The sequence below is a fragment of the Nerophis ophidion genome, linkage group LG11 (assembly GCF_033978795.1).
Source record: "Nerophis ophidion isolate RoL-2023_Sa linkage group LG11, RoL_Noph_v1.0, whole genome shotgun sequence".
NCBI classification, from domain to species: Eukaryota; Metazoa; Chordata; class Actinopteri; order Syngnathiformes; family Syngnathidae; genus Nerophis; species Nerophis ophidion.
Genome location: NC_084621.1, coordinates 33,900,443 through 33,925,198, shown reverse-complemented (window position 1 = coordinate 33,925,198; position 24,756 = coordinate 33,900,443). Strand labels below are relative to the sequence as shown.

Below are 24,756 nucleotides of genomic sequence, written 5' to 3'. Positions count from 1 at the left end.
CGTGAACAGATGTACTAAAGAGCTGCCGCCATCAGCATCACTTCAACCACGTTGCTGCTGTCGTCTACCTCGTAATTCATTAGGTATGTCCCAAATAAGAGCCTCAAGTCCTATCAAATGGATGTAAACTACTCTTATTGTTGGTAAGATATTGCACAAAGTAAATATAACACTGGCTCAGATATTTGAGATGTTTCAGAAAACACAAATTGGGTGCAAAGCATCAATGTTAAATAAACAAGCAAAACTGTTTGAGGCTGATATTATTATTAAACAAATCAAGAGTTTATAATATGGCCTCATTTGCCAAGATTGGAAAATAAAGTATGGAAACAATAGGAAATAATTGTGATGAATGAGAATCTCTCGCTGGAGTAAAAAAGAGACATACAATACAGACTTAATATCAAAAAAATGTGGAACTAGTTTTTAGAACTATACAGCCAAGTGGTTCCTAGATTATGGAGGGGAGAGGCTTTTTTTGCATTGCATGCATAAAAGTGAGCTATTTATTTTCATAGAAAACGTAGCCTGTACTTTAAACTGACAACCACAAGGGGGCACCCTGCATCCTCGCAACAAAGATTAGCTTTCTTTTGCCAGAAAAAATTGCTAATTCGAAATCATCAGTTGTCTTCTAGCCACCTTTGAGGTGAGTCTTACAGTAATTATGCTTCACAAAGTCGGATGTCTGTCAAGGTACGATGCAGGTGGCCTTCCGCAGGGCAAGGTAGCCGGTCACCACATCAGTGGGGAGGAGGCGGATGTAGGAGAACTCCTCTGAGGATGTGAAGCGCAGTTTAGTCTGGGGGTCTGTGTAGTTGGCCTGAGAAAATATGAAAAATAATAAACAGTTCACTGTGTTGACTTAATTAAATAACCATTAAAAAATTACTCACAGGTAATCCCGAGATGTCGGAGTATTTTTTGGCTGGTTTCAACGAGGGAGGAGCGTCGATGTTGAAGTCTGTGGATGCATAAAATTAATAAATAATTCCTTAATGTATTTTTCGGACCATAGGGCACACTGGATTAACACGCACTACCACCGTTTAAGACCCCCTCCTCCCTCCGTCCGCCGGCGCAACACGACCTAATACGCATGCGCAGAAAATGCGTATGTCAGCTTTGTGTGGAAAGTTCTTAAATGTAACTTATATGAACAATATCCAGTGTTGTAGTATTTCAATTGACTGGAAACCAGTGTGCTGTGGGGCCCTATCGTAGTGAATCACACCTGAGCCATCATAAATTAATCAAATCTTTATTAGACACATTAACAATGTGATAAAGAACATTTTATATCAATCATTCTAGGGATTTAAATATCTGGTCAAGACACTCTTCACTGTTTTGCCTTTACTGTCATGTCCATTCCTTTTTTGGTGACTTTATATACTCTGGACCAAGACATTGAATCCGCGACATACATGGCGGACAATAACTGATACAGTCTGATTTGCCAGTCCAAAAGCATTCGCCGTTTTCCGTAGTCTTCCCTCGACGGCCAGATACTACAAAGCACACGCAACCTTTTTTATCACATGCACAGGAGCCCACATTCTCGTTGACTCTCCTTCTACAAATGGACTAAGTTTTTCGCTAAGTAGCATCACAGCTGACCTGGACATTCGAACGTTCTCTTGCAGTCTGAGAAGTGTTGTATCTGAAGTAGCTGCAATCGCTTTCTCTTAAGGTATTTATGTGTGATTTCCACAAGTGTCTGTAGAAGAAGAAGAAACACGGGTATGTCTGGATCACTCGCCTTCATATTACCAGTGGTTGGCTCCGAGTTACAAAACCGCTCTATTATGAAGCTGGCTGTGGCGCATTCTTTCAGATGTCACTTCCTGTGTGGGGCGCGGTCTTTCTGGCATCACTTCCTCTCAAAACTCACTTTGTAAACACTCAATGACTCCATACAAAGCTAAGTGCCTGAAATTCAAATACGGCACACTTGGGCGATGTCTACACTAAGTCATTTAACCCCTTAAACCAGGGGTCTCAAACTCAATTTACCTGGGGGCCACTGAAAGCAGACTCTGGGTGAGGCTGGGCCGCAAGAAAAGATTTCTTAAAAAATCTAACATGCACTTTTTAATGAATTCACCTTCTATTAATGGCTTTCTCGCCCTAGCAACATACTTGCCAACCCTCATGATTTTTCGGGGAGACTACTGAATTTTAGTGCACCTCCCCACAATCTACCGTTGCAACCATTTTCCCGAATTTGTCCCGATTTTCACCCGGCCGACATTATTAAGGGCTGCTGTGACTGCACTGCCTTTAAACGTCCTCTACAACAGTGGTTCTCAACCTTTTTTCAGTGATGTACCCCCTGTGAACATTTTTTTAATTCAAGTACCCGCTAATCAGTGCAAAAAATGTTTGGTTGGAAAAAAAGATATAAAGAAGTAAAAATACAGCACCATATCATCAGTTTCTGATTTATTAAATTGTATAATAGTGCAAAATATTGCTAATTTGTAGTGGTCTTCAACTATTTGGAAAAAAATAAAAACTTGATGAAAAATAAACAAGCGATTCAATTATAAATAAAGATTTCTACACATAGAAGTAATCATCAACTTAAAGTGCCCTCTTTGGGGATTGTAATAGAGATCCATCTGGACTCATGAAGTTAATTCTGAACATTTCTTCACAAAAAAATACATCTTTGACATTAATATTTATGGAACATGTCCACAAAAAATCTAGCTGTCAACACTGAATATTGCATTGTTGCATTTCTTTTCACAGTTTATGAACTTACATTCATATTTTCTTGAAGTATTATTCAATAAATGTATTTATAAAGGATTTTTGAATTGTTGCTATTTTTAAAAAATCTCACGTACCCCTTGGCATACCTTCAAGTACCCCCAGGGGTACGCGTACCTCCATTTGAGAACCACTGTTTTAGAATATTTTTAATAAATCTCACTTGTCCCTCCCTTGGCATTCCTTAAAGTAACCCCAGGGGTTAACGTACCCTCAATAAGAGGACTACTGCTCTGCACCATGCCATTGCGGGCGCTTACTCATCACATAACCAAAGTGACGGCTCTGTAACATGTTGTGTGAAACTTGTGCAGAGTGACGTCTGTGGCTGCAAGACGTACTTGCTCAAAGCCATACAGGTCACACGGAGGGTGGCCATATAAACAATTTTAACACAGTTACAAATATGCGCCACACTTTGAACCCACACCAAACAAGAATGACAAACACATTTTGGGAGAGCATCCGCACCCTAACACAACTTAAAAACAAGGGAACAAATACCCAGAACACCTTGCAGCCTTAACTCTCTGGTCTACAATATACACGACCTCAACCGACGCAAGTAGGGAGGGTGGAAGTGTGGGGGGTTGGTGGTAGTGGGGGGGGGGGGGTGTATATTGTAGCCCAGAAGAGTTAGGGCTGCAAAGGATTATAGGTATTTGTTCTGTTGTGTTTATGTTGTATTACGGTGCGGATGTTCTCCCGAAATGTGTTTGTCATTCTTGTTCGGTGTGGGTTCACAGTCTGGCACATATTTCTGACAGTGTTAAAGTCTTATTTACGGCCACTTTCAGTGTGACCTGTGTAGCTGTTGATCAAATATGTCTTGCAATGGCACATGTGCGTTCAACACAGTCAGGTGCAACATGTAAATGGGCCTGCACGCTGTTTGTACAGAATGTAGAGAGCGCTAAAGGCAAATTAATTGCATCTGCGTGTTATATGCATGCACGCACAAGCAACATTGTCCAGCCATGCATTTTCTACTACTAGTCCCTATAAAGGTCGCGAAGGTCAGGAGCCTATACAATCAATTATGCAAAATACACAATGAGGTAATTTAACCCCCCGCCTAACTAAAACCCAAAGATACATTACAGTCCTGTGGGAAAAACTTATATAATGTATGCATCTGTTTAATATCCGATGCAAGAACTTACAGTTAGGGTCGTTCAGTTTCCAGGGTAGCGTTCGTTCCAAAGCCAGAATTTGCTTAAGATTCTTCCAGGTTCTGTTCTTTTTGCCTGCTGCAGCTCCACCAATCCCAGAATGCTGTCAAAAAGGAGAGAGAAAATGTCTGAGTTGTTCAGTTCGGTTCAGTTTCAGTTTATTTCGAACATGCATACGATACAATGTAATGCATCACATTTTTACAGTTGTTTCATTACAGCACATCCGAAAAGGAGTGGGAAAAAGCAGAGCATATTTAGTCCTACCCCTTTTCATTCCATAGCAATTTTATCCCATTTCCTTGTTCTCTGTAACAGAACAGTGAATAAATAAATAATACCATTGTAAGTAAACAAATATTAAATACATAAATAATCCTTATCTCAAAAGAAAATGCAAAAAGGGTTCAAGATCCATCCATCCATTTTCTACTGCTTGACCCTTTCCAGGTTGCGGGGGGTGTTGGAGCCTATCTCTGCTGCATTTGGGCGGTAGGTGGGGTACACCCTGGACAAGTAGACACCTCATTGCAGGGCCAACACAGATATACAGACAACATTCACACTCACATTCACACACTACAAGATGTTCATCATAATTCATGTTCTGTGTACTTTGTGAACACTTGTAGTTTCAATAGTTTCTTAAACTGAACCATATTGGTGCTTTGTTTGATTTCTTTGGTTAATCCGTTCCATACTGCAATGGCAGAGGGGTTTGTGCTCGTGCCTCTCAAAACAAAGGTCCTGGGTTTGATCCTGCGTTCGGGATCTTTCTGTGTGGAGTTTGCATGTCCTCCCAGTGACTGCGTGGGTTCCCTCCGGGTACTCTGGTTTCCTCCCACTTCCAAAGACATGCACCTGGGGATAGTTTGATTAGAAACACTAAATTGGCCCCAGCGTGTGAATGTGAGTGTAAATGCTGTCTATGTGTTGGCCCTGTGATTACGTAGCGATTTGTCCAGGGTGTACCCCGCCTTCCGCACGATTGTAGCTGAGATAGGCTCCAGCGCACCCCCACGACCCCGAAGAGAATAAGCGGTACAAAATAGATGGATGGATACTGATATGTTAAAGGGTTAAGTGTTGTACAAGCGTACAAATGTTTTCAATTTGATTTTCCTATTAGGGTATATTTCTACTCTTTTGTTGAGAAGAATTGTTGTACATTCTGGGGTAGCAGGTTATAGTTCGCTTTGTCCCGGAAGGGACAAACCGTACAAATCGGATGAATGAAAATGCACCAAAATCTTGAATTTCAATATTTTGGATTCAATAAGCAAAGGGTTTGTATGTTCTCTATATCCACCATTACATATTATTCTAACTGATCTTAATTGTAACACCGTTAATGAATGGATTAAGAAATCACATAGTGATGTCAAAAATCCAAAGGCATCCACCATGAAGGTAGGGTCTTTAAAGTGCGGTGGCCTGGCTTGAGTAGATTCTGCAGTGGTAGTTGTAGTGTTGTCCATTGATCCACTTGACTTCATATCACACATTGCTTCTACTGCTGACATCTGAATGGAGAATAATAAACAACAATACATGACGACTATGTTTAATGCAAGTAACCTAAAGGCCAAAGTTACATTCTGAAAATATATATATATACTATATATGTAACCTTACGGTGTGAGTCACTTATACCTGACTCAGTGTAGCAGCCGTCGACATTAGTTGGGGTTTCTTCTTCTTGTTGCTGCCGCTAAAAGGCTGAGCAGCAGTCGACACCGCCGGACTATTGGGACGTTTCTTTCCACGTATACAAGCAGAATTTGCGGCCACCGACTGGCTCTTGATAGTTATGGGAAGTTGCACTGCCATGTGTCGCGGCGGTGCAACACAGCAAAGAAAGTAAAGTTTGATAAAATGTCAAGTTTATTTTCACCTCACGTTAGCATTTGGATAGCTGCTCTCAACAGCCGGAATATAAATGTTCCTTCAACCGGATGTTGATTTAATTTACTTCCGGTTAAATTTGACACGTGACCCTTGAACAAAGCCACATATGTCACGTAAACAGTAACATGACGATATTGATATATTTATACTATTGTTTTTACACATTTGTAGAACTACTGGTTGTATTATATATGTTACATATTGGTATAAAATGTGCAATTGTACTCAATTGGTGAGTTGCATTCACGTGACCTAGAGGCACTTCAGGGTTTCAGGCAATGGTGATAATATAATAATATATAATAATATATAATAATATATATATATATATATATATATTTTTTTTTTTTTTTTATACATATGCATATATATAAAATAAACATGTCTATATAAAATACACATATATATATATAAAATATACATATATATACATGTATATATATATATATATATGTTTATTTTATATATAAATATTTATGTGTATTTTATATATATGCATATATATAAAATACACATATATATATATAAAATATACATATTTATATACATGTATATATATATATACATATATATATATGTATATTTTATATATATGTGTATTTTATATATATGCATATATATATATACATATATATATAATATACATACATATATATATATATATATATATATATATATATATATATATATATATATATATATATATATATATATATGTGGGACACCCAAAGATTCACAGCCCTAATATATATATGTATATATATATATATATATATATATACATATATATATATATATATATATATATTTGTTGTTGGGTTTTTTTGTTACGTCCGCTTGCTATCACAGTTATACTTTGAACAATAACTCAAAGTCATTGGCTTATGCTGTATGAAAAAGGTAAACATTCCAGCAAAGGAACATTTTTTTTTAAGTACATCTGTTGTTGTGTTTATTTATTATTATTTCATGCTAATATTAGCGGTAGAAAATGGATGGATGGATGCTAATATTAGTTTTGTGCTTTTAAATATTTTAGCAAGCTGCTGACATTGCTTTTGACCTGCTGCTCTCTCTTTAAGAAAACTTTGCCCATAAAACCAAACGAGGTGCACCTGTCAGTACAACTTTGCAGGATGAGGCTCGAAACAGCAAATTTCTGATTGGTTGGAGAATAATGCCACACTTTAGGACCCAAAAGTAGGCCTCCTCTTGTCAATCAGACAACATTTCACACCAACACCTCTGATGGGAAAGTGCCTATAGGGGATCTTTATTAGCCGGCACTGGGGGAAGGGTTTGTCAGGAATTAGACATCTCAACACTGGAAGGAAGCACTAAATCTTAATTCAACACAGTTTCCCTTGAGCTACTGCACAGCGCTTGATTAAGTGAGGGATGCTGGTATCGACTTGATGTGTGTGTCAGTGGAAAGCAGAAGAACAAGGTTACTATTACAACCCCTGGCAAAAACAATGCCAGAACCAGACTTAAAAGATGTTTAATTCAGTTTTTTAATTTTGTAGAAAAATAAGCAGCTGACAGAAATGACGCAAAACTACGGTCATTTCAAATAGCAACTTTCTGGCCTTAAGAATCACTAAAAGAAGTCAAGAAAATATATTGTGATAGTGAATGCGTGGGTTCCCTCCAGGTACTCCGGCTTCTTCCCACTTCCAAAGACATGCACCTGGGGATAGGTTGATTGGCAACACTAAATTGGCCCTAGTGTGTGAATGTGAGTGTGAATGTTGTCTGTCTATCTGTGTTGGCCCTGCAATGAGTTGGCGACTTGTCCAGGGTGTACACCGCCTTCCGCCCATGTGCAGTTGAGATAGGCTCCAGCAACCCCCGTGGCCCCGAACGACAGCGGAAAAGAAAAGAAATGGCAGATCAACTGGTCTAAAAGGGGGGTCTATTTAAAGGCTAGGGTATACAAATGAGTTTTAAGATGGGACTTTAATGCTTCTACTGAGGTAGCATCTCGAACTGTTACCAGGAGGGCATTTCATGGAGCCAGAATAGAAAACGTTCTATAGCCCGCAGACTTTTTTGCTGGGGCTCTGGGAATCACTAATAAGCCAGAGTTCTTGGAACGCAGATTTCTTGCCGGGACATATGGTACAATACAATCGGCAAAATAGGATGGAGCTAGACCGTGTAGTATTTTACACGTAGTTAGTAAAACCTTAAAATCACATGTTAAATGCACAGGAAGCCAGTGCAAGTGACAATATGTCAATCTGGTCCAATAAAAGTCGAGTTAAAGTGTTTACTTAGTGTATCAGTGCGTTTTAAAAAGCCGGTTTCAATCGGATTCATGCCATAATGTTGTGTTTGTGAGTGCAAAATTACTGGTTTAACAACTACTAAAATTATTTCAAGCAATATTTTCTTTTCCACTCAAAAAAGTGCAAAGACTAAGACGATCTAATTTGCTTGTGCAGGATGAAAGCATCGCTAAATAGTACTAATAAATCACATACTGTATTAGGATACTGCTAAATATTGTTGGAACCAAACATTGTTGGACAACGTGGAAGTAGCTCAATTAAGCAAAACATGAACTTTTTATTTAAGGACTATAGATGACAGCACAATATATGAATTGCAACAGTAGATCAACTGAAAAAATTAAACTTAAATATCATACATAATTTAAGTGAAAAGACACTGGTAAAATAAATGTGTAATTGTACTCTCTAAACCAGTGGTTCTCAACCTTTTTTCAGTGATGTACCCCCTGTGAATTTTTTTTTTAATTCAAGTACCCTCTAATCAGAGTAAAGCATTTTTGGTTGAGAAAAAGAGATAAAGAAGTGAAATACAGAACTATGTCATCAGTTTCTGATTTATTAAATTGTACATCGGTGCAAAATATTGCTCATTTGTAGTGGTCTTTTTTGAACTATTTGGAAAAAAGATATAAAAATAACTAAAAACTTTTTGAAAAATAAACAATTGATTCAATTATAAATAAAGATTTCTACACATAGAAGTAATCATCAACTTAAAGTGCCCTCTTTGGGGATTGTAATAGAGATCCATCTGGATTCATGAACTTAATTCTAAACATTTCTTCCCCAAAAAATAAATCTTTAACATAAATATCTATGGAACATGTCCACAAAAAATCTAGCTCTCAACACCGAATATTGCATTGTAGCATTTCTCTGCACAGTTTATGAACTTACATTAATATTTTGTTTAAGTATCCATCCCATCCATTTCCTACCGCTTATTCCCCTTTGGGGTCACTGGGGGCGCTGGGTCCTATCTCAGCTATAATCGGGCAGAAGGCGATGTACACCCTGGACAGAGTAAAGAAGACAATCGTAGCCGCTAACATTCTCGCGAATATCCAATGGTGTTCATCCTGATGGCAAAGATAAGGGCGTACTGTGAAGCCATTGCTTTTCACACCTTCAACATGTTCAAACCGATTGTTAGTCCAGCAACATGTTGTATGTGGCTTCCGCAAACACACGTACAAGATTGAAAGGCATACTGGGTGATACAGAGTACACTGATGGTTGTGATATAAACAATTTGAACACTCTTACTAATATGCGCCACGCTGTGAAGCCACACCAAACAAGAATGACAAACACATTTCGGGAGAACATCCGCACAGTAACACAACATAAACGCAACACTACAAATACCCGGAATCCTTTGCATCCGTGACAATTCCTGAATATATTCCACATACCCGCGCCCCCAACCCCGCCCACCTTACCGACGCACAACCATCAGTGTACTCTGTATCTGCTAGCGGGGTGTATAAAATAGTCAACAAGTGTCATGATGCAAAGGATTCTGGGTATTTGTTGTGTTGCGTTTATGTTGTGTTACTGGGAGGATGTTCTCCCGAAATGTGTTTGTCAATCTTGTTTGGTGTGGCTTCACAGAGTGGCGCATATTACTAAGAGTGTAAAAATTGTCTATATCACAACCATTAGTGTACTCTGTGTCACCCAGTATGCCTTGCCGTCGTGCGCATGTGTCTGCGGAAGCCACACACAACATGTTGCTGGACTGACAAGCAGATCATACATTATGTAGAAGGCGACAAAGCCAATGGCTTCATAGCACGCCTTAATACTTTTAACTGGGTGAGTGCCGGCAGTCATTCTAGAGAAAGTTTGCGTCTCCTATTGTCTTCTTCGCTTTGTGACACGGGTCCTAAACGGCTCTTTGAATGGTAAAGGATACCGATCCCAGAACCATGTATATCAAATGTTTCCGAATGGTTGAACCGCCACCCGCCCGAATCTAATTAAAATATATTTTTTCGTCATGTCACCCGCCCGCCCCGCGGTTTATTCGTGGACTCCGCGGATGAGACCGCAAACCGCGCATCTCTAATGGATACCCTGCGACACTCAAAGCAGATGCATTTCCAACAATAAAGTCAACGAAATCACAAAGGTGAGTTTTGTTGATGTTATTGACTTATGTGCTAATCAGACATATTTGGTCGCAGCATGACTACCAGCTAATCAATGCTAACATGCTATTTAGGCTAGCTGTATGTACATTTGTAGCTATATTTGCATCCAGCCTTTCACTACACCCACATTTAATGCCAAACAAACACTTACCAATCGACAGATTTAAGTTGCTCCTGCACATTTTACCGGCGATGCTACGACAGACATGGCACAGAGATGTATGGATACCCTGCGACACTCAATCGTTGGTTAGAAGGCGATCGCCGAATAGCTTCAATAGCTATTCGCTCAATAGCTTCAGTTTCTTCTTCAATTTCGTTTTCACTATCTGCCTCCATACTCCAACCATCCGTTTCAATACATGCGAAATCTGTTGAATCGCTTTAGCTGCTGAAATCCGAGTCTGAATCCGAGATAATGTCGCTATATCTTGCTGTGCTATCCGCCATGTTGGCATCACTAAATGACGTCACAGGAAAATGGACGATGGATTTAAAGATAGCGAAAATCAGGCACTTTAAAGCCTTTTTTCAGGATATTCCATAATGGGTAAAATTTAGAAAAAAACTTCGAAAAATAAAATAAGCCACTGGGAACTGATTTTTATTGGTTTTAACCTTTCTGAAATTGTGATAATGTTCCCCTTTAAAGACAATTTTTCTGTTGGCATTGAAAATTGCAACAATATACAACAATTAATATGCAAAATGCAATTCATGTTGATGTAGTTTGGCTGAGTCCTCTCTCAGTGCTGTTGAAGTGATTTCCAAGCGCTTAAGTGCGAAACACCGGCTGAGTTGGCAACCGGGCGTGACATCACGCGCAGCCCAGGTACATGGCAACGTTGGATTTTACGTGAATCCATGCGGCTAAAAATTGGTTGCTGCCAAAAAATTACCGGATATCGGCATATTGGTAGACAATATCCAGGAGTCTTCCAGCAAATGCAGCAGAGTTGGCAGGTCTGCCAAAGTTTTGCCATACACCTGTACAATGCCAATGACCCTTCTTGATTTGCCTAGTTAGTTTGTATTACAACATGGACAATTATACAGCAATAAATGTATCCTAAACCTCTTTCACTCAATCAGATGACTAACAGATAAATAAGGGTACATTGGAAGTGCATATCATTATTTGTTACAAACGGCTTTAGCCGAAAGTAGGACCCCTAAAGCAAAGTGTGGTGGGCGTGGCCTGCGCACCTACAGCGAAGCGGGGTGTGGCAGAACCGGCTTCGAGATTAGCGACAGGTGAGTGGATGACACAGCTGAGAGTGTTTGTCTAATCACCTGTCGCTCTGTTAAAGGCAGCAGTCAGGAAGGAGAGGAGGTGGTTGATGGTCGTTGTTCGTGGTTAGTGGAGAAAGAGCGAGAGCGAGACTTACACAGAAGAGACAATTGCTGAAAAGCAAAGCCAAGGACTATGATGGGTTGATGAGTCGTCATGTATCGTTTCGACACATTGCAAAACTGTATTGATACTGTGTCAATACTGTGTCACTAAATACTGACATCTGCTGGACATTAAAATCCCTACAGGCAACCTATGGACCGACTCAACTGACACTGATTTTATGACCTAGTACAGTGGTTCTCAAATGGGGGTACGCGTACCCCTATGCCAAGGGGTAAGTGAGATTTTTTTTTAATATTCTAAAAATAGCAACAATTCAAAAATTATTTATAAATATATTTATTGAATAATACTTCAACAAAATATGAATGTAAGTTTACAAACTGTGAAAAGAAATGCAACAATGCAATTTTCAGTGTTGTCAGCTCGATTTTTTGTGGACATGTCCATAAATATTGATGTTAAAGATTTTTTTTTTTAAAGAAATGTTTAGAATTAAGTTGATGAATCCAGATGGATCTCAATTACAATCCCCAAAGAGGGCACTTTATGTTGATGACTTGTTTATTTTTCAACAAGTTTTTAGTTATTTTTATATCTTTTTTTTAAAATAATTCAAGAAAGACCACTACAAATGAGCAATATTTTTGCACTGTTATACAATATAATAAGATGATGACATAGTGCTGTATTTTACTTCATCTCTTTTTTTCAACCAAAAATGTTTTGCTCTGATTAGGGGGTACTTGAATTAAAAAAATGTTCACAGGGGGTACATCACTGAAAAAAGGTTGAGAACCACTGACCTAGTATATACATTAATATAAACCAAGACATTGTATTTCATTTAGGATTATTTCATATTGTAACAAACAGTTCAGGGTGTCCCTCCAGTGTTGCCGTAGGGCTGTGACGTAAGAGGTCTATATAAAGTTGAGGTATATGGAGAGAGGTGTAAAGAAGGGAACAATAAAGAAGTGGTGGTGACCGGACCTGCTCTCATGACTCCCTTTTATTATTCTATTTTATCAGTACCCAGAAATGCGAACCCAGGACACTCGGTTACAATATCTTCATTTAAAATATATTTTTATCTTCTTTAGATAAAGTCAATAAATAATGTGAACATGTATCATAACATGGACATCTAAGAGAATGTGTTGTGAATGAGAATACTTGTGGACTGGGAATTTTTTTTATTTATTTATATTATTTTTTTACATGCGCTCTGAATTGATTGAAGTGTTTATTAGTAGATTGCACAGTACAGTACATATTTCGTACAATTGACCTCTAAATTGTAACACCTAGATAAGTTTTTCAACTTGTTTAAGTCGGGGTCCACGTTAATCATCCATCCATCCATTTCTACCACTTATTCCCTTTTGGGGTCACGGGGGGCGCTGGCGCCTATCTCAGCTACAATCGGGCGGAAGGCGGGGTACACCCTGGACAAGTCACCACCTCATCGCAGGGCCAACACAGATAAACAGACAACATTCACACTCACATTCACACACTAGGGCCAATTTAGTGTTGCCAATCAACCTATCCCCAGGTACATGTTTATCAATTCATGGTAAAAATGTAGTGAGTGATCCATCGAACTGGATTTGAACCAGTGTCCTAAGGAACTCAGCATGAGCATTTACAGCCCTCCACTCTACCAACTGAGCTACCGAAATGGTTCAACACAAAAACATGTACCGTTACAGACCTACTAACAGATCGAGTAGAAACTTTGAGAGAACAGGATGAAACGACAAGGAAATGAACACAAATACCTTTTTTCTGATACATGATCAAAATATTCCCACACGGCGGAAATGATCTCCGACGACGATAAATTACAAAGGATCAACGAGAAAAGTATGGCGATTCTGTTGGCAGCAGCATCTCATTGACAGATGCGCTTCCTTATAAACACAGTTTGGCGCGCAGTTGTCAGTGCGACACAGTTCGCGTATCGGTCACGTGACCGAAACAGCTCATGATCGGTCATGTGACTTTCGAAAAGCGGTACGCGCTCGACGCATGCGCCGATGCATCGGTGTTGCCGGACCCCATCACTATCAAAGACGATTTATTAAAAAAAAACAAAAAAAACATTTTTTGAACCTGGAAGAACCTGTTTGGTGGTCCTAAAAACCGGGAAGAAAGAGTCTTCCACACAAAGAAAGACAGGTTAAGTGTTTTACAAACTCAAGAGGAGTGAAACGGGGCAAAGCCACAAAAGAGATAAAAAGAAAACTACAATGGTGTTACAGAGGGAGAAAAAGAAGCATGCATGCAACCCGGAGTATTTAAAAAGTACGAGGCGATGAGGTCAAAAAATAACGCGTGGAAACAGCAAAAGCAATGCAGTGGGTGCACGTTGGCATGAGTCCATAACAATCTGGCAAAGAGTGAAGTAGCAGTCAGTCTTAAAAAGACCTAATTGCCAACAGCTGCAGGTGTGAGTGCCAGTGACTCTGCCCCGCGGCCCCGGAACTCCAACAGAGGTTTTGCAGGAGAAGGCAGACATCAGAGGCAACACAAAATATTACTAATACCAAAAATGTTAAGGGGAATTGCACATGTTTTGGGAATATTTGTCTATAATTAAAAATCCTTATCTAAGACAGGTACACAACATTTTTCTTTTTTCATGCATTCTAAACAGTAAATAAATGCAATTAAAAGTCCACCTACAATGGAGCCTACGGGAGTTGCTTTATTCTACCTATACATCCCTTTTTAAAAAAAAACCTTCAAACTGTTACTGTCATGTCTTGGTGATCATGTTTTGTCTAGTTGTGTTAGTTTACTTCAAGACTCCATTGGTTCCTGTATTTTCACTCCAGTGTTTTGTTCCCATGCCAACCCATTAGTTGTCACCTGTCTCCAAGTCACGCACCTGTTTTCAGTAATCATGTAACTATTATTTAAACCGAAAGTTGCCAGGAAGTCAGCATGGTGACTTTACCTCTGATACTATCCATAGTTTTGTTTCTTGCCAAGCCACGTGAGTTTTTGTTTTTTCATGTCACAGTTATCGAGTTTTGTTTCATGTTCATAGTTTCTGCCTTAGTGCAAGTTTTGTTTTTCACCGCCAAGTTTTTGTACCTCATTGTGACCGCCTTTTGTTTGTTCCTGTTTTGAGTTAAGATTAAATCATGTCCTTACCTTCATGCCTTGCCCACACCAACTTTCCTTTGCATTCCAGAAAAACAAACCCCAAAGTCCACGTTTTGACAGAAAGACGCCAGCAGAGAAGTTTTTTCGCTAGAAAGTTGGACGAGAATGGAGGAGTTGGATGACGCTTCTTGGGAGGTCCTGCGCGCTATGGAGGAGTAAACGCTGCGCTATTCCTCCATGGAGCGCAGGAAGCTGATGTGGGGACCTAGTGGCGAACTGGTGCCGATCAGCTCCATGTGGACCGGAGACGAAGCTCTGTCACCGCATTCCCGGAAGCACCGACCAAGACGGAGGACATCAGGGAAAGTTTCGCGAGCGGACAGCAAGCGACGCTCCCACAAGCTCCTCCCCGTCCGGGCGGAAATACACTACAGGCTGCCCAGTGCTCCCAGGACGAAATCACGTCGCCGCCAGTGGATGATGTCATGGCCCAAGATTTTTTTTCTCTGAACTCTTTTTTTTTTGTCAGCCACCCCCGACCAAAAACCCCATATCCATGATAAAGCATTATCAGGACATCCATCCATCCATTTTCTACCGCTTATTCCCTTGTGGGGTCGCGGGGGGCGCTGGCGCCTATCTCAGCTACAATCGGTTGGAAGGCGGGGTACACCCTGAACAAGTCACCACCTCATCGCAGGGCCAACACAGATAGACAGACAACATTCACACACTAGGGCCAATTTAGTAAATCAGGTCTAGTCAGTCCAAGCCACGTCCCAAATTTCACGGCCCGCCCCCCAAGACTTAAGCCCCGCCCCGGCACAACATTTTTCTTTTCACCCGCCCACAAAACCCCAGGTGGGGAATAAGAGAACAATCATTGGACAGTTTAGAGGGGAGGATTCTGCCCCCCTCCTGACCCACCCCAAAAGACGATTCCAGACCGCAGGGCGGGGGGCGTCACGTCAAACCGCAACCTCCGGCCCGGCCACCACCACCAGTCTTTCGGCCTGCCAAGCCGCAACCCCCAGCTAGGCCACCGGCTCCAAGTCCAAGGCTACCACCAAGTCCAAGGCTAGCAAAAAGTCCACGACTAACACCAAGTCCACGGCTAGCACCAAGTCCACGGCTAGCACCAAGACCAAGTCCACGGCTAGCACCGAGTCCAGGTACATAGCTAGCACCGAGTCCAGGTCCACGGCTAGCACCAAGTCCAAGTCCACGGCTAGCACCAAGTCTTAGTCCACGGCTAGCACCAAGGCTAGCTCCAGTGCCTGCACACGCCAAGCTCCAGTGCCGCCAGTAGCTGCACCATGGCAAGCTTCAGTGCCGCCAGTAGCAACTCCACACCGCCAAGCTCCAGTGCCGCCAGTAGAAGCTCCACGCCGCCAAGCTCCAGTGCTGCCAGTAGCAGCTCCACGCCACCAAGCTCCAGTGCCGCCAGTAGCAGCTCCACGCCCCCAAGCTCTGTTAGTAGCATCTCCACGCCGCAAAGCTCCGCCAGTAGCAGCTCCCCTCCGCCAAGCTCCAGTTCCGCCAGTAGCTGCTCCATGCAGCCAAGCTCCAGTGCCGCCAGTAGCTGCTCCACGCCAAGCTTCGCCGCCTGCAACGACAAGGACAAGCGCAAGTTCCATGCCTGCTACGACGACGACGATGCGCCCCCCTTCTCGTCTGCCCCGGATGTGGCCGCTACCTAGTAGTCTGCCACGCCAACTGCGCCGACCCCCTCGTCGGTATCGAATGTGGCCCTTCCCGGGTCGACCACCACGCCAAGTGCGCCGACCTCGTCGTCGGCCACAGATGTGGCTCTTCCCGGGTCGCCCACCTCGTCCAGTACAGCGGCGCTCTACGCGTCGCCGCCACCGGACTCTGCCTCAGTGGATCCGGCGTCACTTGGGCTGGCGACCCACTGCCACGTCCCCATCCCGCCCTCCCATGACTTTTGATCCTGCTTCGTTTTTTGTTAATTTTTGGACATCTGGGATCTGTCCTTAAGGGGGGTTTCTGTCATGTCTTGTTGATCATGCTGTGTTTAATTGTGTTAGTTTACTTCAAGACTCCATTAATTCCTGTTTTTTCATTCCGTTGTTTTGTTTCCATGCCAACCCATTAGTTTTCACCTGTCCCCAAGTCACGCACCTGTTTTCAGTAATCATGTAACTATTTTTCAAACCGAAAGTTGCCAGGAAGTGAGCCTGGAGACTTTACCTCTGATACTGTCCATAGTTTTGATTCTTGCCATGCCACGTAAGTTTTTGTTTTTTCATGTCACAGTTAACAAAGTTTTATTTCATGTTCATAGTTTCTGCCTAGGCCGTCTCAAATCTGTCCCTAATGTGGGGATAGTGTTACGACCAGATTCATCAGGTCATTCCTTTTTTAATTTATTCTTTGTGCTGTTTTTTGGGTTCACTTCCTCTTTTGCGCTATTTTAGTGCCACTTCTTGTTTTTGTTTATATTCCGTTTACAGTAGCTTTACTCTGCTTCTGAGCGCTTCTCTCCTCACCTGCGGCTTGTTTGTGTTGATTATCTCACCTTGATTGATAGATAGATTGATTGATTGATTGATTGATTGATTGATTGATTGATTGATTGATTGTATTAGTAGATTGCACGGTACAGTACATATTCCGTACAATTGACCACTAAATGATAACATCCGAATAAGTTTTTCAACTTGTTTAAGTCGGGGTCCACGTTAACCAATTCATTGAATGTTAGAATGCTATTTAAATCAGTCTCCCTTCTTTGTTGGTTGGGGGATCATTCCAAAAGTTTGGTTTCTTGGTTGTCAGAGGAACTTTCACGGGTAGTAATATTTTTGGACTTCTTGTTTTTGCAGTTCTTTCTTGTTAGCTCACCCTAGCCTTTTACAGTTTCCCTGTCCTTGTTTAGTAAATATCCATGTTGCACTCTTCCTGGGGTTTTTGTAATTTTAGTTTTATTAAGGTTTTCTATACATGCTGTAAATATATATGTAGTGTAGTAACAGGCACATTCATAATAACATTGAATATTTACGTATTTTGATCATTTTAAGCATACGCAGCGTATTTATTTAAAAAACTGCATCACAATGTTCGCTTTTTTCCAACTACATCACTAATTACTGCTCACTGCAGACTTAAAGAGAGCTAAGATGTTATGATCTGCTGCCCGGATTATATCATGTTCAGGTTTTGAGTCTTGTTTCGTATTATGTTCTGCTAATGTTTGCCTTAGTTCCTGGTTGCACTTCCTTGTTTAATCTTGTCTCTATAGTTACTTATTAGTTTCACCTGCCACATGTTTCTTGACTCGCACCTGCCTTGTGATTACTGCCTTATTTAAGCCTGCCTTTTTCGTAGATTCGACCTTGCTTCCTAATTTGTGTTCGCACAACAGTGACGACATTGATCCCGATTCGGTATTCCAAATTTGTACTTGCTAGCTTCCGCGCAAAACCTTTGTTTCTCTAGCTCCCATGCTAGTGGTTTTGTTTTGCCTTTTGTGCCTTGTGCAAGTTTTTCTGTTCATAGTCTGTTTAAATTTTAAATAAACCCTTGTTTCTTACTTTCACGCTGTGTTCGAGCCCAATGCATCCCTGAGAGAATGACCCGCATCACCACAATGCCACGCAATCGTTACATAAGAAGCATGATAGAATGAATATCACTTACTGTATACGTTCTGCCGTCATTAGGATACAGATTGATAAAATCTTGTTATATTCCCGTTGAGATGAAATATGACAGAGAAAAGGGGGATGGAACCAAGCGTCTTTTTGTGTAGTTTTTGCCATTTCCGGCTGGAAAAGTGTACCAACCTGTTGGAATACATCCTCATCCGTATTCTATCCAAATGTGAGGCATGATTTTATTTACATTTATGTAATAGTTTGAATGCATAAAAAACAAATACATCCATCATCATGTTTTTAATAATGATTGTGAACGATAGGCCAATTTCCCAAAGAAAGTGCAGTTCCCCTTTAATATTCTGTCAGTAGATCTGAATAATGGGGATGGCGATCCTTTGGACTGGACTCTCACATTATGACCCAAACCCACTCGGCGTCCGGTCACCCAAGGGGAGTGGGGGTCCCCACATCTGCGCTTCCTCCCAAGGTTTCTCATAGTTCACGTTGGGTGGAGTTTTTTTCTTGCCTGGATATGGGTTCAGATCCGAGGATGTCGTTGTGGTTTGTGAAGCCCTTTGAGGCACTTGTGATTAAGAGCAAAATAAATATATTTTGCTTGATTGATTCAAGAGCTAGATTTTAAGCAACTTAATGAAGTTGCAAAAAAACAGCAACAGAATCTTATCATTAACAGGTGCGGTCAGTCACTTTAAAATCGTCGGGGTTTTTGTAGATCTGTTGGATTGCAAAAATGTTGGCAGTTATGCGCTCAAGATATAAAGAAATTATGTACCTCCATACTTGTTTTTTCTGTTTTTTTTCTTGGCTCTAGGCAATGGCGGTCACACTCCCTTCCCGTATCTGCCCTGCTTGCCTCTTTGTCTTGTCCTGTCTTGTTAAACTTTCTTGTAGCCTTTTTTTGAGCTGCTCTCCAAAATCTAAACAATGGATTTCATCAACTTCCCTCTCGACAAAATTGACACAATCTGGCGTTCGGTGTAACTTGCCTATCCCGAGAGAACCATTGTTGCTGGACACACGACGGACTCTTTAGAGAAATGGAGTGCTGCGTGTTTGGTGACCCTTTCAGTTAAAGACATTGAAGATATCTACAGAGTCAGAATCATGATAACAAGACGTCTGCCAATTGGAGTAAGCTTTGCATGGGATATCGACAAATTGGAAGATGCTAGCAGCTGTTAAAGGTCCTCTGAATATGTCAAAAATTATTGCCGGATGCGAGCAGAGTGTGGAAACTTAGACTTTTGTGGATGAAAAGCAAACTGGACAACATCTGAGACGCCTTGTGCCCTGCAGGGTGAGTTTGAAGACCAAAAATTGACAATTACAGTGAAAAGTTTAAATCTATATTCAGGGTTTTTTTTTTTCCTGACTGCAAGCAACCTGGCAAGATTGTTGCTTTGAGATTGTTCGCTGCACTGTCCAAGGGGACACAATTGCGTGGCATTGTGGTGATGCGGGTCATTCTCTCAGGGATGCAGTTGGGCTCGAACACAGCGTGAAAGTAAGAAACAAGGGTTTATTTAAAATTTAAACAGACTATGAACAGAAAAACTTGCACAAGGCACAAAAGGCAAAACAAAACCACTAGCATAGGAGCTAGAGAAACAAAGGTTTTGCGCGGAAGCTAGCAAGTACAAATTTGGAATACCGAATCGAGGATCAATGTCGTCACTGTTGTGCGAACACAAATTAGGAAGCAAGGTCGAATCTACGAAAAAGGCAGGCTTAAATAAGGCAGTAATCACAAGGCAGGTGCGAGTCAAGAAACATATGGCAGGTGAAACTAATAAGTAACTATAGAGACAAGATTAAACAAGGAAGTGCTACCAGGAACTAAGGCAAACATTAGCAGAACATAATACGAAACAAGACTCAAAACCTGAACATGATATAATCCGGGCAGCGGATCGTAACATCTTAGCTCTCTTTAAGTCTGCAGTGAGCAGTAATTAGTGATGTAGTTGGAAAAAAGCGAACATTGTGATGCAGTTTTTTAAATAAATACGCTGCGTATGTCCAAGGGGACAGTGCAGCGAAGACAAAACACACTCCTTCCTTGTCAACAACACCTGGGGAGCTGAATTATGTGTGCCATGCCTGCAAAGTGACTCCAGGCCTACAGAGATAACACACACACATACATACCTCAACCCCCACCCCATGGCTTTGCCAAGCTTTGCTCCTTGGGGGCAACGGACGGCTAAAGCAGCGCCAAAGGGTAGCAGCTTCGCAAACGGATTCCCCCCACTCTCTTCCTGTTGCAGGTCTTGTAGTTTCTGTGTCATTACAGGTATATGTGTGCTTTTTGTGGCTCTCAAGTGTCAGGCTTGTCCCTGACAATTTGGTCTATGTCTTAGTTTTTCCTCTGCATGTGTCTTTGTTTCATGTCTTTATTTCCTGTCAGCGCTCTTATTTTGTCTGTTTCCAGTTTTTGTCCCTGGGCGCTGTTTACCCTCAGCTGCGGCTGATTGGCACCTTGCCACACCTGGTGTCAATCAGCCAGTTCCTATTTTTACCTGCTTTGTCCTCCAGTCAGTGCTGGATTATTGTCGTGCCGAGTCGTGTCGATGTCACCACTACCTGTCTTGTCGCTTGTAGCTTTGTCTACTTTTGTTCACTCTGCTCATGCCATGGTTCCGTCGTGTCACAGTGAGTGTTTTTGTTCTTAGCCAAGTTTGTTATCCGCCTCGCGGGTGGGTGCCTTTTGTTGGTACCCTTTTGGTTTGTTCTTGTTTTAGTGTTTAATTAAATCATGTTTTCTTACGCAATGCCTGCCTCCTTCTCTGCATCTTTGGGTTCGTCATCAACTCAATCTGACATCAAGTTTTTCTTGTGCTTGCACTCTTTGCAAGTGTCAAAGGACGTGTGGGCAACCAGATAGCTTGAAAAGTCACTTTGGTGATGTTAAATATTTTAAATCCTTTGAAAAGTGTACGGATCAACTTTATATTTTCCATAGTAACCATGTCGATTGCCCAATCTCCGCTACCTCGGCTTGTTGACACGGCTGCCATCTTGACCTGGAGTTTTGTTGAACCGATCAGACTGGCACCAAAATTGTAATCATTTGCAAGATTCGCACCAAAATTGTAACCATTTGCAGGATTCGTATATACTAGTTTTGGGGACGCAATTCTAAGAACCATGCTCAAGTTTAGTTATAGGAACTTCCCTTCCTCATAGGGACTTTTCCTTTTCACATTCCAACATGGCTGGGGTTTGCAAGGGACCTTGGTAAGAAACGTGTGACACATATCCGCCTGCGATCTGTGATGTATTACTTTAGTGCCTCACCCTCACTGCAAAACAACCAACAACCCGCCCGCGAACTGTGTTCAGCATCGTCTGCTTGCAAGGAATAATAAAAATGGGTGCTAAAATGTAGCATCTAATAACGTTAATGGAAGAGCACACCGAGATGTAAAGGCACGAAGAATCCAGCAACAGGCAATATGTTATGGGACACAAGTAGGAGATTTTATTTTTTGTTTGTTTCATTGCCATGCAAGTTTTATAGTGTTTTATTGCTGTGGATTTTAAATTCCATGCTTTTATATTTTAGGATTGGATTATATTTTGAATTGCACGTTTTTACATTTTAGAAGTTGATTGTATTTTTAATTGCATGTTTTTACTCCTTGTGGACTTTGCTGGTATTTTAAGACATTGCCCCTTTTAGCTGGTTGCCCCTAACAACCAAAGTGCCCAATCAAACGGCACGGGAAATTGGATGCACCTGAGGAGCATTATGACTGCGCTTTAAAAGGAGCAACAAGAGAAGGAGTGAGAGGGGCAGGGGCGAGAGAGGAGGAAGGATCGACAGAGGGAAACGACAGGCTTGGACGACAGGAGAAACAGGACGGCAGGATTCGGCAGGTACAGGACGGAACGGAGAGGAATCAACAGGCTTTGCGACCGAGTGAACGCACGCAGGCTGGGAAGGAACCCCCGGACGACACAGCACATCCCGCAGGCTACCGGAGCGAACCCCAAGGAACACACAACACGCAGGGGCAGAGGAAACTCGAACTCCCACGTAAGTCCCGGGTGTTGTGGAGCTGTGGAGACATCTGACTGCCTTTGGCTGTGGCTTTGCGGGCTCGTGCGTCGTAGCTGGCTGTGTGGTTCTTGTGGACAGGGGGCGATTTGGACCCAGAGACCTGCAGTGACCCCCGATAGTGACCAAGAGGCGGAGCGGGGCGGGTGCGGCCACGTAGGTCCCGCGAGTGACCGAGACTGGCGAGGAGAGTGGGCGTGCCCCAACACTTTGACACGGAACTACAGCAAAGGCAGGGGAAACCCTGCCTTGTGTGTAAGTGTGACGTCAGCCCGGATAGCGTCACAGTTTTTGTTGATTTTATCTCCGTGGCCTGCCTCCCTTTTTAATTTTTGTGCAGGAGGATGCCGTGGAAGGGGGCGGAGCCAAGATACCCACACGCCTGGTGGCCCCTCGTCCATCACATTTGTACCATCTGGTATTTTAGCATCAACAACGTGATTGTTTTTATTGTATTTTAATAAATTGTGAACCGGTTAATCATCTTTCCTTATTTTGGACAGCTGCTCTCACTACATTGGGTTCTTAATATTTATATTGTTGAGTACATGTGATCTCATTGTAATTAATGCTGTTTCTGTGTATCAAGAGAGAGGCTTGCTGTTGTTGTTTTACACCTCCAACAGGTTATATACGGTAGTGCAGGCTCGCCTGTGTTATCACGTGATCTCTTCCGGTTCACTTCGCGCTAGAGAATATGAGAGACTCACAGAAAGAAGCGCGATGAAGTTGTGTTCTATTTTCCACAGTTACCGATGTTTTGTTTCCCGGTGCTGTGAGGCATTGTACTGAACCATCCTTAAAATAAACCATCATCTTTCTTTTGTATTCAACTGGAGTATTCATTGAAGATGAGTGAAGAAAGAAGAAACCCAACAGGTTATGGGCCCAGACATGCAACGGGAGAAAAGATGGCAGCGCCTGGTCTTTGATGGAGACAAGGACAACTACGAACTTTGGGAAGTAAAATTTCTTGGTCGCATGAGACTTGAAGGTTTAAAGGACACAATACTTTCCTCTGGTGAAGTGGACCCAGAGAAGAATGCAGAATTTTTTGCAGAGCTAATCCAGTTTCTAGACGACAAAAGTCTGTCGTTGGTGATGAGAGACGCTGCCGACGATGGTCGCAAAGCACTACAAATTTTACGGCGCCATTATGCCAGTGATGGTAAGCCAAGAATTATTTCCCTTTACAACGAATTGTGTTCCCTGAAGAAAGTTTCAGAAGAAACTATTACAGACTACATCATTAGAGCCGAAAAGATAGTGACTGCTTTAAGAAATACAAAGCAAGTAATAAGCGATGAGTTGAGCATTGCTATGGTTCTGCGGGGCTTACCGGAACCATACAAACCATTCGTCATTCACATGACACAGAGCAACGATGAAGTGACTTTTGTGGAGTTCAAGAGCAAACTACGAAGCTACGAAGAGACAGAGAAATTTGAACACAAACCAAAATCAGATAACGTAATGAAAGTGGACATAGTGTCAGCGACCTGTTATGGATGTGGGAATCGTGGACATTTTGCGAGAAATTGTCCCCACAAAACAACACCAAAGTGGTGCAACTACCACAAAAGCACAACACATACAGACGAGACGTGCAGAAGAAAAACCAAGCCTGACTCTGCTAAACAAACTATGGAGAATGAAGAAGATTCAAAGGAAAGTGGCACCTCCTTTGTGTTCCAAGCCAGTCATTTGGTGCTTCCAGACGGCATCAAACTAAATGGACTGATGGTGGACTGTGGGGCGACGTCACACATAATCACTGAGAAGAGCAAATTTACACAATTTGATGAGACTTTTAACCCAAACAAACACTACATGGAGTTGGCTGATGGAACAAGGAAGAACAACGTAGCTCTGAAGAGAGGCGATGCAGTGGTTCTTCTACGCAACACGGAAGGGAAAAGTGTCCCCGTCACACTGAAGAACGCCTTGTTCATCCCAATCTACCCACAAGACTTCATGTCGGTGAAAGCAGCCACGACTGATGGAGCTCAAGTGATCTTTGAAGAAGGACAAAACCGGCTCATCACGAAAGAAGGAAACACCTTCAAGTTAGAAGTACACGAGAGACTGTACTACCTCAAAACGGTAAACCATCAAAAACCATATGATGACTCTGTGCATGACATGATGTCAAAAGACAAAGTGAATCTATGTTGTGATGTGAAAACATGGCATGAGATCTTGGGGCACTGCAATGTGAATAATGTGTTGAAGCTTCAAAATGTTGTGACAGGCATGACAGTTAC

At 41.8% G+C, this 24,756-nt stretch overlaps 1 protein-coding gene across 2 annotated transcripts; it reads right to left on the bottom strand.

The window, feature by feature from the left end:
* Positions 1-248: 248 nt before the first annotated feature.
* On the bottom strand, positions 249-5,915 carry ino80c (INO80 complex subunit C). Of its 2 annotated transcripts, none has more exons than XM_061915713.1 (5): positions 5,607-5,915; positions 5,357-5,476; positions 3,945-4,056; positions 900-967; positions 249-826 (listed from the first exon to the last, which is right to left on the bottom strand). In XM_061915713.1, exons 1-5 carry the CDS (start codon positions 5,781-5,783, stop codon positions 695-697), a joined length of 609 nt encoding a protein of 202 aa, XP_061771697.1. In that variant the 5' UTR covers positions 5,784-5,915; the 3' UTR covers positions 249-694. The 2 variants fall into 2 exon arrangements, with proteins under 2 accessions (XP_061771697.1, XP_061771698.1); XM_061915714.1 differs by having other exon boundaries at positions 249-780.
* Between the last annotated feature and the right edge of the window lie 18,841 nt (positions 5,916-24,756).